Source organism: Rhopalosiphum maidis, chromosome 2 (assembly GCF_003676215.2).
Source record: "Rhopalosiphum maidis isolate BTI-1 chromosome 2, ASM367621v3, whole genome shotgun sequence".
Classification (NCBI taxonomy): domain Eukaryota; kingdom Metazoa; phylum Arthropoda; class Insecta; order Hemiptera; family Aphididae; genus Rhopalosiphum; species Rhopalosiphum maidis.
Window position 1 is genome coordinate 60,167,364 of NC_040878.1, and position 18,075 is coordinate 60,185,438.

The 18,075-nt window shown below is 27.3% G+C and overlaps 1 protein-coding gene across 4 annotated transcripts in view; it reads right to left on the bottom strand.

Moving 5' to 3' along the window:
- LOC113553070 (monocarboxylate transporter 10) overlaps positions 1-18,075 on the bottom strand; it is a 312,565-nt gene that overhangs the window by 13,064 nt on the left and 281,426 nt on the right. For all 4 annotated transcript variants that reach the window (XM_026956208.2, XM_026956205.2, XM_026956206.2 and 1 more), the window contains one exon: positions 12,557-12,742. In XM_026956208.2, the coding sequence (XP_026812009.1) occupies positions 12,557-12,742 (186 nt within the window). The remainder of the gene's footprint in view (positions 1-12,556; positions 12,743-18,075) is intronic.

Sequence of the window (18,075 nt, forward strand, 5' to 3'; positions counted from 1 at the left end):
TCGTGAAAGCATTAAATTTATTTAAATTTACGAACGTTTTAAAACACGGGGATCCATAAAAATGCGGGGGCAAAAACCCTACGTGGCATCCCCTTCGCGTGGTTACACAAGCACAACGTAACCGTAAACGAAAAATTACGACATCCGTGATGTAAAATATAAACCAGCCTCTCCGTACGAGATTATTATAAAACGAAGCTATCGTAAAAATTTCGAGGGTCTACTACAAACATATGACATTGTTGAATTGTTTCGGAACTTTGTAAAAAGGGTGTTGGTAAATATTAACCACCGGTAGTACTAACTGTTTTGTGTAAATATAACATTTATTTCCACGTGCAAGACCATTGTTCTTTAAAGTTCAATAGTAATGAAAAAAAAAAAACGTTTACCCAAAAACACACGTGAAAACAATAATAACAATTTATTGTTATAGAACTAAAGCATTAAATGGTTTGTTAAAAGGCGTAAAATGTAAATCTGATAAATCGAATTAGATAAAATAATATTATTCATTTATTTAAAACAAGTATCAACAAAATCGAAACTAAATTAAATGCAATAATACTTATAATATATTATACAATACATTAATCTTTTTAAGTGTCCCAATTGTCATTAATTTTATATCTTAACATTTTTTCACGACCACGCCTTAACTTAAATTTAAATCATTAAGACCAAAGAGTATTTAATATATTATTTATATTGAATAACATTAAAACCAAAAAAAAATAATGTCTAGGTGACACACATAACGATGCAACATAATATACACCACAGTGTTGAAAATAATGGATTCGGAAAAATAAGAAGTTAATAATTTAAAATTTGATTTACAGTAATAGACCAACATTTTAAAGATCATCTTTTACAACTTTAAAAATACAAACTTAAAAATTTTGATATTTTAAAAAAATATTACATTTTTATTAAAAAATTAAGTATAATCATAATAATAATTATTATTATTATTATTTATTACAACTACAGTACAACAAATTGTAAAATTTAGTTTTTTTTTTTTTCAAAAAATTGATATTTCAATAATATTCATAAAATTATGGAGAAATAATATTTATAAAATTAAGAGCATAGACACTTAAAAATATCAATTACAACTCAACCTCACTTTGTATAATATTATACTAGTATGATATACCTGATGTGCCGTTCGAATTTAAATGAAGTCATGGATATGATCTACTATAGCTGTGTTTCGATGTAACTACTATTAGTTTGAATATTAATTGAAACTCGCACGAAATTACCTATATGGTAATATGTAATTTACGTTATTAACTTGTGCATATTTTTATGGTTTATTAAATGAACTCATTACATTAGATCTTTTTATAATTATAGCCATAAAGTAAAAATTCTATAGTACGTACAATATACGAGTAGGTATTGGGTACGTTATAACGACAATTTAAACATATTAATTTGGTATAGCTACATTGGAATTTGAATACAATTAATATAATACCTAATCAATGTAAACCAATGAACTGTGTACTGTTTTCATATTAATTCAGAGAAACTCATCACAATGTTATATTATTATACGGTATTCGAGATAGAGTAATGCTAGGAGTTACCTGATCGATAAACTTATTCTCATACGTCATACGGCTATCCAATTCATATGTGTACATTGTTTTTGATATTATTTAAATATTATAATTAAATCGGTTTCTAAATTATGTTCTAAGAATCAAAACCGACGTTGGTATTTTATATATAACTAACAGATTAAATATATTTTTTAATCATATTTCAGCTCTTTATATGATACATTTAACGTATAGACTATCAATAGATCATTAATTAGCTTTTTCTAGTTTTACATTTTTTAAAGAATTAAACGAAAAGTCAACTGCCATAACTTAAATCAACATAATATGATATTACAAAGTTTATTAAACACACCAATATAGATCAAATATACATATATGTATTAGTACAGGCAATATGATTGTCGTCGAGTACTTAAAGTTAGAGTTATTATATAATACCGATCAACAAATTACGTAAGTACCGTACCTATATGATATATTTTATACATTTGAAGCAAACTTTCCGCTGACTTAACTTGGGTAATAATTGGATAATAATGTAGGTATTGAATATTACTTTTGTTCGATAACGGAATAATAATTGACTTGTATACATTATGTTGTAGAAAACACAAAACTTTTGTTTTTTTGGCTGGATGTACCATGCGATCAAAAATTTTACCATTGAACTGTACAGCGCTTTGTGAACAGTAGTCGCGACCATGGTTGGCAAAAGTTCAAACTTTAAACTTTTTTCATCGTCGAAGAAGTTTTTGATAAGTCAATTAAAACACGATTTTTATGCATTATATTTTTCGTCAGAGTTCGAAAACACTTTACCACTCTTGGGTACTTTTCGTAGGAATTTAAATGGCTAAACGTAATAATTCAGGTTTAATTTCACTATAGGTATAATATTATGTATTTTCATGTCGTTATTAATATAAAAAAGACAGAAAAGAAAGGTACCTTTAAGAATAAGTTAAAAATATTAATATCTGTTGTGTAAAAACTAAAAATGCATTGGTTAAAAACAACAGTCAATATTTATTTGTTTTTCATAATATGCTATTTTTACATGTCATAATATTTCCATCTAATAATTTGAATTTTATTTTTTGCATTGCAAAATTAACAGGATTTTTCAAGAAAGTCAACAAAAAGGGTAACGGTGTAAAATGCGTTATATATTAGGTACATAAAATGGATTTTCTTTAGAATTTGAATTGCATGTTTCAGACGCAAATATTATATTATGCGTGTTTGTAGAAAAGAAAAATGCTAATTTCAAATTTGCGAAGAGAGAAGAACTTTTTTCACATGCTCTGCCATGGACGTTTTTGTGTCGAAATAAAAATAATAAAAAAAGTAATCACAACGGTTTATTTATTCCTTTTGACACACATATTATTATTATTGATTTTACCATAACGCTATCACCGGAACAAGTATTATAATATTATAGCACCACGTGTCCCGCAATGCAAGTAATAGTTCAAAAAGTAGACGGTCTCGATTTAAAAACATAAATTATTTATGACATTCTATTTCAAGACATCGTGTCTGATGAGAATTTAACTATTATATAATATTAATTTGTCTGTCTACGATATAATAATATATTATGCACGCGCTCGTGCAGGATTAACGGCGTAACAATATCATTATATATTATAGTAATTAATAATTTTATAGTCTCTCGAAAAACAAATTTATTTTTTGAAATTAAATACAGCGTACAAAGACATATAATTCGTATATATAATAACAACAGCGTTTAATCATGCTGGAACTAAGTGGTTATTTTTCACTTTAATATAATATTTGAACGAAATTCAACACCCATGTGACCTAAATTCAAAGTTTTTCATTCAAACTCGGCCCGTCCCTTTAAATTACATTCAAAAGATACTTTTATCATCAGTTATTCGTTTCGGGTGGTTCTTTTTCACTAGTGAGTTGTATTTACATTCGCTATACAATCTATTGTCCGTGGCATGGCTGGAAGTCAGGAACAACAGTTGTAATTACGCGAAGCCATCCATTATATTTTAAATATTCCCTTGTCCAATGATAATAACCGCGAATTACGTAGAATTTGAGTATTTAAAATATTTTATTGTCATAAAGATTTGCTCACTACAAAATGCGTTAACGGATACTTGATACCTAAATCAACAGCAATGCGATGCTTTTATGTTTTATGTCGTTTATGATATTAAACCGATACAATTTAATGTTATTATTAATTATTTTGTTGAGACTGGCAGCCTTTTTAAAAAAATAAGTATTAGTACGATGACATTTGATATATCGATTATTTGAAGTAAACGAAATTCTGAGGGTAATTTTAAAATAATCGTACTAGGCGTACATAACCTTCATATATTACTTAATTTTATTATATACATAATAATATTATAGTGGTTTTATAACATTATTCACGTTATCACTGTAAGTATTTATCAAGTTATAGTAGGTCATAATTTATTTTCAAAAACTCGAAATATAAATTTATATTTAGGTATAAAGTGTTTAAAGTTTAAATAAAAAAATGTAAATTTAAATGGAATTACTTTATTGTACACCTGAACTCAAAAGTCTTTTAAAAAAGATCTTAATCGGAAAGTAATTCTGTTTTAGATTTATTATATGAATTATTTTTTTCTTTTTAAACATACACTGCAAGCATTATTGTACATTTTTTGTTATAACCCATGCGAATAATAAATGCTCATACACTATTACTTTAAAACATAAATTTATAAATATTGTTTATCTTTTATTTTTATTTCTCATACTATCAGTACTCGGATTTCGCGAAAATTAAAAATAAATAATTAATAAAATACAAACCGTGGTCACGAGCTTACTTGAGTGGTGTCCCTAAAATTAAGCCACGTAAAACCCATTTATTTTTTTATAAATTGAACCGTTCTATTATTTGTATAAAGTTTAATGGATTTAATTTTGTAAACCTAAGTGATACTATATATTTTTATATAAATAGTATATAGAAACTAAAATAGAACAGCTGGTGTATAAATCTATATATCCTTATTTAAATTCAACAATATATTATTTCTTCAACGGATTATTGTTTTGGTTTTATCTAGTTGTTTTAGGTGAAATTTCTCTCCTAAATAATATATTATGTAAATTGAATCTTAAACAATTTGTTTTATGAATATGTAATATGTATTGTATACATTACATTAAAAAATAATAAAAAAAAAAATTATTTAATTGTTTTGTATAGTGTTTCACTTATATTTACAATGTACATTGTTATGTATTACAGTAATATTAGCATCACATTTGCATTCTGATTTTAAAGAGTAAATAAATTATAATAATACTTTTTATTAATTAAAAAAATGAACAAATCATTTAAAAATGTTCTGAGACATTTATTTTCTGTTAAATCTCCAAAGTAAGGCCTTTAAGTAGTTTTAAAGCGGACTAGGGTATTAATTAAACCGTGGTGCAAAAACTAATTAATTCCATAACTGATCGATTATTTAGCTATCAAAAAAAAAAAAATATATTTTGATTTTATTTCCATTCATCCCAATAAATCATGTAATAAACTATGAAAAATTAAAAAAGCACCTACAGTTTTTTTAGACCACTTAAAAGATTTTAATATTTTTTTTTGAAAACTAGTGATCTTGAAATGTTTCTTTCTACCCACGCATTATTTAGTATTTCTCAATATATTTTTTTCAATAACCATTTTTGTTTTGGCGAAATTTCATTTCATTTTTATAAATGTATTTTAAATGTGTACATTAATAGAGAATTCACACGTACGCTATTTATTCATTTATGAATTAATACAAAATATTACCATTCACTATCCAGCCAACATTACTGAACAAGGCAATTTATTTTAAGTCTTAACAGATATATTCGTACACGTTTTATTATAGAATGACGCTGAGCTGTAAAAATTATCAATATACATTTAATAGTTCCGTTGCAGCACAAGGCTTTGTTTTGCAAATCGATTACGTGAACAAAATAATATTATTTGTATATTACGTCTAGTCCACAACGTAGTTAATTGATACTAAAATACAAAACTGACAATAACGATTAACTAAAGAAAAAAATCTATATTTGTTCATCGCTATGAATTCGATTTCCATGAGTAATTTATTTTTATTTGTCCAGTTAATGTGCTGTCATTTGATCCTTAGTGTTGCAAGTTTTTTAAGTGTAACTGTAAAATTTTTGGTTCGACAATTATTGTATAAAAAGTACTTGAAACAACTTGAATGGGAATTACTTTTAAATGAGTTATATTTTTGATGTTTTAAATAAAAAACCGGAATTTAATTCATCAGAGTCGTCACAACAACAGTACTAACAACAGTTAGTACTCAAAAACTCAACTGTTTTATACTCGTAGTTTCCTGGCACTTTTGAATCTATTTTTTCCTTAGTTAAAAAGTTAAAAAATTTCTGATTCGGGCAATTTAATAACAGGAAAAATTGGTCTGTCGCTAAGTTTTGAGATTAAAATTAAGTAAAGTCAATGAAATTATTAAAAAAAAACATATTAAGTTTAATAGAAAGTTTGTCACTAATCGTACTAGTATAATATAACACTGCAAGTACTTACAATAATCATGGGGTTATCCATTTAACTGGCTACTCTATTTTTTGAAAAAATAAATTAACAACATATTATAAATATATTATTTATAAATAAACATATTTTATAGATAATAATATGAAATAGAGAGTTCTAGATTTAAACATCAGCGCCTCTCTATCACTGTGTTCTCGGATTTTGATTCCTAATCGTTCAGGTAACGTATATGTTTTACTCATTCTACCAGTTATCAACCATCAAAACCGTTGCACGTTGCACTATATAATATATGCAACCACTATCAGATTACCTTTGTACCACACATCGGAAAATAGCACTTGTGTGTTATTAGTAATTCGTTTGACTTACGTGTTGACAACAATCTGTTATTACTGCGACCAAATATATTATATTAAACATCGTGTTTATCGTGGTGTTCAATATAATAAAACACAGTTAAAATAATAATGAATGGTCGCAGTGGCGTGTTTAGAGGGTGGGCCTGGTAAGTAAGTGCCCACCCACGATTTTATATAAGTACTAGACTAGTATAAGTCCGATACTCAATGAAAAATGAAAATATGATTTACAGTTAGAAAAAAAATTGTTTTAATTAGGTTAGATATATTTCAATAAAAATGTAAGATTTAAATAGTTAAAAGTTTATGTTTTAATAAAAGGTAAGCTGCCATTTATTATAAAAATATTAAAATTAGTCATTTAGAATAAAAACACTAAAACTTAAATAGATAAAATTATAATATGAGGAGAGGGTTGTTAAACCATTCTGAACTTATCTTTTGTGGCCCATCCACAAAAAAAGTTCTCGACACACCACTGAATGGTCGTCATATCCATATGAATACTGACAATATAATATAAATAATATCTACCATATCTTTTACTATCTAACGATTTAAATAAATTAATTAACTGAATCGAAAATAATATTGTATTGTGAGTTAGATCCGAAATGGACACATTGTACGTGATAGGTACGTTTTAAGCAAATAATCCACACTTGATTCACATTTCACAGTCAATAATAGTATTTAGCTATATTAATATTACATATTATACAAGTAGCAAAACTTCATAAAGTTGACATTGAGACAACGTCCAACCACTTAAAAATGGACAAATAATTTCGTTTTATTATATTTAAATAAAATATTATGTTTTTAAATTAGAACCTAATATTACAACTATTTGTTGACATTATTATTATTGTTATTCTATTATAGTACACTTGAATTAAACTAATTGCAGCCTGCAGGCTCCACATGAGTTAAATGGTCATATCATATTTCTTCTTATTGTAATTAACTACTAATTACCGAGTGGAAAACGTATTTTTGAACTAAATTTCGACTGGCCAGTCGTGTAAGTAAAATTCATAACATCAGTGTCTCCCATACAAACTACTATAGTTATCGCTTCGTATTTGCTCCATGTTATCCGTGTTAAATATTATTATTTAAGATTTACCGATTTACTTACGAGTTACGAGTATACTTATTATTTTTCCATATTATCGTCTCTCATTTTTCTCTTGTTCTGTTAAAATGTTTAAGTGTAAATTGTGTAAGTGGACTTTCATTCATAAACTAGCTATAAAGAAACACGAAGAAGCACATATCCGCTATCAGTGCAGTAAATGTCCAAAGTCTTGTACACGTGAATATGATCTAAATCGTCATGAAAATAAAACTCACAATGGTATCCGCTATCGGTGCAGCATATGTTTAACGTATTTTAGACACAACAGTTATCTTACTCGTCACCAAAAAAAAATCCATGGTATTGTATTTTATTTCGTATTTATTTTCCTAATATTTATTTAATATATTATTTTATTAATTTTTATATAATGTAACGGTGGTAATATTATATTATGTCCATTAACATAATTTCTTTAGATCGCGATATGAAATTTACAAATTATTGCACTCGTTAATTATTATTCGTAAATATAGTAAATCGATTAGAATTTTTGAAACAAAACATGTCGTATTGTATCATTTTGCGACTAGTCTTTTCATAAAACAACCAGTTAATTATTTAAAAAATAATTTATCCAGCTCCTATTTTTGTATACAGTACAAACATGCACAACACGATACGGTTAAGTACAAAAATAACATAATACATTACGAGTACTACGAATTTAAAATGTACGCTACGATGTGACTTTGTGCAAAAAAATAAAACATCAAAATGATAAATGCTCGCGTTTTACAATATTTATTAATCGTGAAAAGTGAGGAAATTTGAAAAAGAGGAAGCCCCGGGACGTACTTACTTATTTTTCTATGCCCGTAAAATGTAGGCTAATTTAAATTAATATTTGGTGTGTATAAAGATAAATAATTGTGTTACAAAATATTTTAGATGAATAATATTATGATGGAATCAAATAACGATTATTGATAACGGTTAACAATTTAATATACGTATAATAATTTATGTATCATTGTTGTGGTATTATACTGGTATAGCCTTTTTGTTTTAATATTCATAAGCCGTCGTAGTGTACATAATATAATTGAAAATAATAATTACGTGACTTTTACGAAGGGTACAACATAGAGATTGGAAAAAAATGAAGAATTTTGATATTACATATATTTTATTACATTTTGTAAAAGAACGACACACATAAATCACGTTTTTTATAGTCCCTACATAGAGACGCATAGGTGTTTATGATGAAGAATTGTAACATGATTTCGTGTTTTTGTCTTTTTATTTGAAAAATATCACAACACAGTTATATCGAACTATTTTTACTCTAAATACAGGATAATTTTTTTAGAAAATTCTTATTATCCTTTTTGATTTTTCTTATAATAATATTTACACCCACATAATATAGAAATTTTAAGTATTAAATGTATGGGCTTAAGTTAATAATAAAATGTATGTTTTCTAAATGAATAAAACGTAGATACTATGTTGTCAATAAATAATTCTTGTTTTTAAAAATATATTGCTATATTTTATAAGATATGTATTTAATTTTAGTAATTTTTTGTTATATATATATATATATATATATTAATATATAACATGTATAATAATATATTGTATAGGTACCTAATAGTCGATTATAACTAATAACTACATTGAGCTTATATTCTGCTTTTTTATTTCTTGTACATAAAAATTGTCCTACTACTAATACAACATAAAATTGACGTTAAACAATAAGCTATTTGTGAGAGTTTGAAGTAAATATGGCAATGTGTGAAGAGGGAAACTTTTTAGTTACTTTATTCATTATTGTCCTACAAATTTGATTTTTTTTTTCAATAAAAAAAAGGTAAATTTTGCATGTATTGGTTTATCAGTTGGTGTGCAATCATATTATACTTTTTGCGGTTAAAAAGGTAAAAGTATGCAATCGTGCATTCGTGCGGCACCAAAGATGAAGAATGATTACTGAATTCAGAAGATTTCGTGTGACATAGCAATGTAGGTTGACGGTGACAAGAACGATCTGTATGGTACAGATGCGCATGTATTAACGGTTGTAAGCGTTCGCGGTTAGATGAAGAGAAATTGACAAAGCACCTACCTCCAATACAGACACATTGAATATCATGCGCGCATATAACTTACGGTGCGTACCTATTGTTGTGCAGCGCACGTGTAGTATACATTTACATTAATATATTATTATTACGATCGTTATTATTATAATATACCTCACGAGACGCACAATTGTTATTCAAACACATTTGCCCAGACCACGACGTAGTTACGGTCGGAGGGGGGAGAAGAGAAAATGAAAATAAAAAAAAATTTTAAAAAAAACGAATGACATTAAAAGTCCGGTCATCTTTTATTCTATACAGGATGATTCACCGAGCTTGCATATTGCACATTATACACCTTTTTTATTCCTTAACAATGCATTTATTTGAATTATAATATTTAAAATGTATAATTTTATTGTATTTAATTTAAATTTTTTTTTCTCTCATAGTTTAAATAGTGTCCTGTGACAGCTCATATTATGGAAAAGAATTTTCTTTAAATAATTAGCAGATACTTTTTTTTGAAAATGTTGATGTATTTAAATAAAAACAATAACCAGTACTGTTTGGGTTAGCTATTAAATTATATATACCTACTAAAATAATAGGTAGTCCTAAATAGTTTTATAAATTTATAATATAATATATTTAATATACTAATATGTAATGTATAGTAAGTAGTTAAATACTCAGACATTTTAAAAAAATTATCAAATAGTAATAGATAGCATTGTTAATCTTAGTTATTATAATTTTTAAATCACCACAGCTCATCAGTGAATTTTACACTTATTTACAGTATACAGTATATATACAACGTTACAAATTTAAAAACTATTAATTTCAGTTTCGAGTTAAAATAGTTATATACATAGACCTCCCGAGATTTTCTAGATTGTCGCGATCGACCAAAAAAAAAAAAAAGGTTTTTAATAAACAAAAAATATGTTATATATGTACATATGAGTGTTACACAGATATACTAATTTACAAGATAAAAAAAAATATTTTAATTGTATTATGAAAAAAATTCAAAAATTTAAGAAAACGCGAAAGGGTGTCGCGATCGACTCAAATTCATCTCGCGATCGACTGGTTAGCCACTCCTGATATACATCATAATTTATTATTTAGAAAGTTATCGCTTTAACAATTTACTGAAAAAATAGCAATTCTCTTTTGAAAAAAAAAAAGTAGTTGTTGTTATTATAGCATATTACGCTGTTTCTTCGCATTCTTATTTAAACAGAATACCTACTAATTTATATAAGTATTTGAAAATATGGTTATGATTGTATTATATTTACGGTAATAATTCATCATATTATTTTTAGGGAGAAATGTAGAGTACATGAACGTGTTCGGTGAATCACCCTGTATATGCACGCGTCGGGCGAAAGCAATGACGCGTACCTATATCGCGTCACAGCGTGGCGTGTGACACGTGAGACATATAACATACTAATAAATAATATTTCGTCATTGATTGTGCTCGGATGACTGATGCTATATAGTATATAATAATAATAATAATAATAATAATATTAATAAAAGACACTCTCGACGCGGCCACGACCAAACGTACATAATTTTTGGCCCCGACTTTTGGCGACTTTTGGCGTTTAATCATTAATGCGTTATATTGTTTCAGTACGCGTATACACGATATTGTATAATAATAATAATAATAATAATAATATGTTTCGTCACTGGCGACGTTTTATCGCGGTCGAGTGTGTTCCAGAAAAAAAAACTAACAGCATCGTGTCGTAATGATAATATCATAGGGTGAGCAATTGAATTTCGGTCACGTCTTTACGACGCCATAGCAGAGCGTAGTCCGCGTACGCCAGTCGCGTGACAAAACGGGTAAATTTTGATACTTGGATTGTTTTCTGTTTTTTTTTTTTTGTTTCTTCTATTCAATGTCCACCGCTGTGGTCGGTTATGATAACGCCGACAGTAAATTATTACGATAAACCGGTGTGGCGAACGTTCTACTTAAAACGAGAATCCTTTTCCTTGTCGCATTTTTATTTTTACGACAAAGGAATCCTTGATCCTTTCGTTGTATTATAAAAAATAAATATCAAAGATAAACGTACTAGTGTGTACACCGTTCATATTTTATATTATGATATGGTGTTATCACAATTGTAAAAATACTATTTTTGGGTTTATATTCTATATATCAATCGAAGTTAAATTAATTGTTTTAATATTTAAGCGTGTAATATCTAATCTCATGATAGTTTGTGCAACACCACAAGAATAGTATAATATTAAATAAATGACAAAATCATTATAAATGACCATGAACATGAAATTTAGTTCTTTCCTCGAAACATAAATTTATTCACCAAATGTGCTACCTTTGGACATTCATTTGTTTATAGGGACTAAATTCGCTCTTATTATATTTATATCGTCTTGATATTAATTTAAATAAAAAAAGTAATAAATAAAAATAAAAGAATCTAATAGACAATCACGAATACGCAAAAGACCGTTGTGGCATTTTTTCGATATATAATATCACGACTGATTTTAAAGATAATACTTTTTCAAATCCACTTTATGAAGTAAGGGACCCCCCATTTAAAATAACCACGATTGATTTAAGTATATTCTGACTGTTCACAGTAGGCGCGCTAAACTCTCGTTTATGTCCTATAGTACCCGCCTGGAGAACTCGCAGCCGCACCTCGATTTTCTATATCTTAACCTTCTGTTTTCGCACTTACAAAAAATTGTTCACACCTGTTTGTCTGCATTTTACGGAGTATATAAATCAATGACTTACAATTGCATGATACAATTTAAATAATATTATATAATTTGTATACGTATGCGCTTACCGATGACGGTGCCGTAGCTGAAGAACAATTGATGGAACTGTGTGGCAAAACTGGTGAAGAGACATCCAAGCGCGGTGATTAGGCCGCCCATGACGGCAGTCAATCTTGTAGATTTCCGCCGGCAAAACGCTATCGTCACCGGCGACAGCAAAAGCGCCACTCCCGTGGACATTGCTCCCAGCCATCCTGCGCACATAAACACATACGTTAACTTACGCATATTATACAAACACCTCGTTATTAAAACCGACGGGGCATTTACATATTTTTAAATATATTATTATTATCATCGGTACGCGCGTAGGCAGACAGATACGACATTATTATATACGGGGCGTACCGCCAGTTGACTGCTGCTCTACACTCATTTTCTAATTTAAAGTATCTATTTTAAAAAAAAAAAATTGTTCGTATAAAGAATAATATAGTAAAATTTAAATAGTTTGAAATAATATGTTTTTGTACACTATAATTTTTTTATACAACCTAGTGATTTTCTTTTCCAAAAATTATTTATATTTATAGTTTTGTAATCAGAAACAAAACTATAAACAGTATAAACTATAACTTAAAATTTTGATATTTTTAAATCTACCAAATATTGATTTACCTAATATAGTTCATATTGGTATATTATTGTTTGTATACGTTTAGAATTTGGGTTTAAAAACAATACATTAATACATACATATTCTTAGAAAACAATCATGGTAATGGTTCACTCTGTATTAAGGGAAAGTTTATAGGTAGACAAACTAGGTAGATAAGTTCACAATAATATAATAATATATGCGTAAGTCGGGTCAATGTCGATAATTCCACCGGAAAGATTTGTCCCAGGAGACTTTTTCGATTCGTAACCACTGTTGGTTTATGATATATTATTATAATACGCATACATTATCCTCGGAGATTAACCTGTGAGAATTTATCGATCCAGAAATCGATAAACTTATATACCATATTATATTGTATACCTTTTTGCTTTATAATATGATTAGGGTGACTTAATTACTTTGTAAGCTATTCAAGAAAGACGTCTATTTCTTTTTTAAATTTACCGTAGCTACTAGCTGCTGGAGAGTTTGAGTACTATTAAATTAAGATTTTATCAATAGGTAAGAAAAATGTTGGTTTACAATTTTAAGATTATTCATAAATGGTGTGTTTGAGCTTATAGTATTTACAGTGAATTTCGAACTGATTTCTGCTGCGTATTATTTTAATAATTATTTATAATTATTTTGGTAGGGGCAAAACGTTTAGAGTGTGTATTTATTTCAGTCAATTTTACATAGAGGTTACGCTCGATGAAAATATTTTAAAAACCCGTACCGGCCGAGTCGCCGTCCGTGATTTATATACCGGTATTTCATTATATGAACTACTATGTCTGGTCGCGTACGTTTAATATTATGTTCATCGTAAACAGTAGCATATCAAATAATCAATAATTAATATGACCGCAAGAAGTACCTGCTGGTAGCGTGCTTTCAATGATAATAGTATTGTCTCTACTCTCTACTACGAGTGAAGATATTAAATTTTAAATTGATATATTAAATTAAATTATAATGACGGAAATAAACCATAGAATTCTAAATTCATATGAATAAAAAACATGATAAGTGCCTACCTATATCTAAAAAAATTATAAATACTGTAATTTTATGAATTATTTTAAATTTGAAGAAACACACTTTCATTTATACTCGCATTAAAAATCGAATTCTCATTAATGCTCAAATTGTCTACTATCTTTTTTTTACAATTCCTAAAATTACTTCTCTAAAAGTAATAAGTACTATGTACACATATTAATATATTATGCCACCTGCGTTCAGAGCTTCAGGAGCACTTAAACTAATCGACAAAAACCCCAAGACTACTGTAGAACACGAACTACAATATAAGTTAAGCAAACACTATTTTACAACAGTAGACTAAATTGATTACTTGAAATAAGGACTTATAATAGGTATATTTATTTTTGTATTATAGTAATATGGTTATGAATCGTAAAATTTCGATTTTAGAAATTAACTCGCTGTACCTAATTATTTTTAATTATTATTACGATAGCTGATCTTCTGCACGACATTGCTTTAAGGCGTGATAAATTAAACACTCGTGGATTCACCAATTTTTAAGCTCCGTTGAATACAAACTATAGTAATTTTTCAACACAGTTATTTGGATGGTTTTTACTAAATATAAAATAAAGAGCTTAAATTATATAAAATTATAATAACTATTATATTTTATTACCCAATGACAATCTTATACAAACAAAATAATATTCGTTTTTATAAGCCAACTAATCCCTGTATATAGGCCTCTTTAACACACAAAATTTGAAGAATGTATTTCGAGGTACATATCCTCATGTAAAGGATTACTTATGTAATAAATTTCAGAACCACTGACTTGACTGTGAATTGCTTACATACATACTCAAATACTAACACACTGCTTTTATATTTTATTAAGGATATGTAATTTTTGTAACTATTCAAGTTGTAATTTCATATTATAATACCATTTAAACACTATAAACGATATTGTAATTTATTTTTAACATTCTTTTTTATTTAAATAAAAACATTAACGTCTAAGACACAAACCTAACCACAGTTAACTATCATTACCTAATTGTATATTATAAAAATATACTCGTTAAATATTATATTAATATTATATTATGTAGATATCTCTGTAAATATTTTATAATGGATTTTTTTTTTTATTCATTAATGAAGCAGGTTAATACTAATTATATATATATTGTAAAAATAAATTAACTTTTAATCACGACCACCTTACTATAATAATATATAATAAAATTGAATTACAATATAATGTGCTACATAATGGCCGTTTAATGCACGAACATTAAACTTCAAATTATACATTTTATTATTATCTAATAAACTTAAAATAAACGTAGGTTTATCGAGGGAATTTGAACAAATCGTCCATCAAGACGCACAATAGTGGGCGTAATAATATATTATAGTTTCACACGTCATATACCTACGTTACAAAAATACAATATTTGTACCTAAATAACCGTTTTATAATAATATTATGTCAAGTTTGAAATCAGAACGATACACCAACTTTCAAGTGTTTTTATCGGGTTTTTTTTTTTTGGCATCGTTTTTGAAATTGACGTCTGGTAATTTCTATAATAAACCGGGAATCATGATGTCATCACGACTGAGATTAGTACAATAATTTTTTAGAAACAATAAATGTCAGAAGCTAAATGAGTTGTGTTTCAACTTTGAACGACATTTTGAGAAAAAGAAAAATATATACTTTATTTTAGTCAAGCCAATTATTTATATTACTAGACTCCCATATTATGTACGAGATACATTACTATCTGAGGCTTGAAAACAAAATATTCTGGAACGCATACAATTATGACCGGTATAATAATATGGCGGTCGCCATTTAATGTTTAGCTTTTAATTTAAACATTTAGCCGAAACCTCTCGTTGACCCAAAATTTATTGTGCGCAAGATTTCGTCCGAAATCCTCAATGTTAATCTTCATCATGAATGACCTATTTACATACCTTTAGACAAACTGTTAAACGTCCGACAGTTTTTCGTCAAATAAGTACGTATTCTGAAGTAGTGTTAATTTCAAGCATTTTGCATTTATTACTTGAATAATTTTTCATTCTGTAGTTAAATACATTATAATAAAAACCTTTTAACTGAGTATTTTAAGTACAGAAATATTATTATATCACAACTATGTATTAAGCACAGATAAACAGAAGGACATCATGGTTTACAATGAGAATATTTTCTATTCAGGGTTTTGCGAGTGGAAAAAATATAAGGATTTAAATTTTCAAAACCATTGTAAAGTAGGTCAGCTAATAAATTAAATGAATAAATAAATTAAATTTCAAATTGTTATGATCGATATTCTCGGGATTTTGTTCAACACAATGAATGAAAAACAATAATAAAATTACGTTGACAACATGAGACATGATTATATAATCAAAGTAATTCTATACGAAAATATGATATTATGGTTATACAAAACACACATTAAGAAATCCCTGAACAAATAAAAATATGTATTTTTATCAAAGTGCGAATTGTACCACATTTATATATTATGTAGATAGTCAGATAGATATACATAATAATATGCACTTATTGTGCCCAAAACATTATAAACTTATAAGAAACATAAACCTGTACTTGGTAGTTAGTTTCCTTTTTTAATGGACATACATTATCCCGTTCGTTCCGCGCAAAGAGTAAACGACAACGTTTAAGTAAATAAACCATAAATTCCGAGACGTTATCGAGTCAACCGGGAAAGGCCCGCTGCAGAAGAAAAATCGCGTACCGTTAACAATAAAATGGGTATTTTACGGGATGAACAATAAACACAGTGTCAATGCACTTTTGTGTGCATCGAAAGCAATAAAGAAGACGCATCGTTTCCTAAATTACCGAAAAAATACATTCATATACATGATGCAAAATCATATATAGCAAGAGGTTTTTCTGGGTTTATTCCGTATTGTATATACGGTTTTATCGTTTTCTCCTTTCAACATTATAAAACAGATGACAAACTACGTTTTCCGCAAACCCGTGTTTTTAACTAAAATGTACGCTTGTTTATTTACGTTATTATCATAACTAAAATAATATCCACATTGTATAGGTATAAATAGGTAATATGGACCTCTATGATAATATCATTGCATCTATTAATATGACAACCTTGTTAATAATACTCTACTTGTTCGGAAAAGGAAGTTTTATATTTTAAATGTAAATTTTAAATTTTAAAGTTTTATATACTTAAAATATGTATATCTATATACATATAGGATACATTTTTAAGAATTTATATTAAGTTTAATAATATAATATTGGTATAATAAATTAATTAAATAAAATAACAATATAGATATTATTGATTTATACAATATGTTAATACTTATAATAGTTATGAGTTACAAATCGTGTTATCTAACATTAAAAAATTGATATTTATCAATTAGTGTTAATGGTACCATGTGAAGGATTTATTTTGCCTATAGATTTCAAAAATATATGTATATTATGTAAAATAACTAATCATTCGTAATTATTTTTAGTTTTCAATCGAAAATATACAAATAAAAAATGAATTCAAATATAATGAATATATGTTATTTAATTAAAATTATTCTATTAAATCGCGCATAGGTGATAGTATTATACAACATTGATAGTTGTAAACATTAATCATATATTAATAATACTACAATCATTCATGTTCTATGCTAAAATCCTAGGTGAAATATGATTAGGTGCTAAAAAATACATTTAAAGAGTATTTGATATAATATTTTAAAAGTGATAAATCTGCAGAGCGTAATTTGATCACTGCAGCATCACGGTGACAAACGATGACCAAAGGCCGTCATAACCATAAAAAACATATATTATTTTAACGTTCGGTAGAGAAGGAAAAATCGATTATGGTTCAC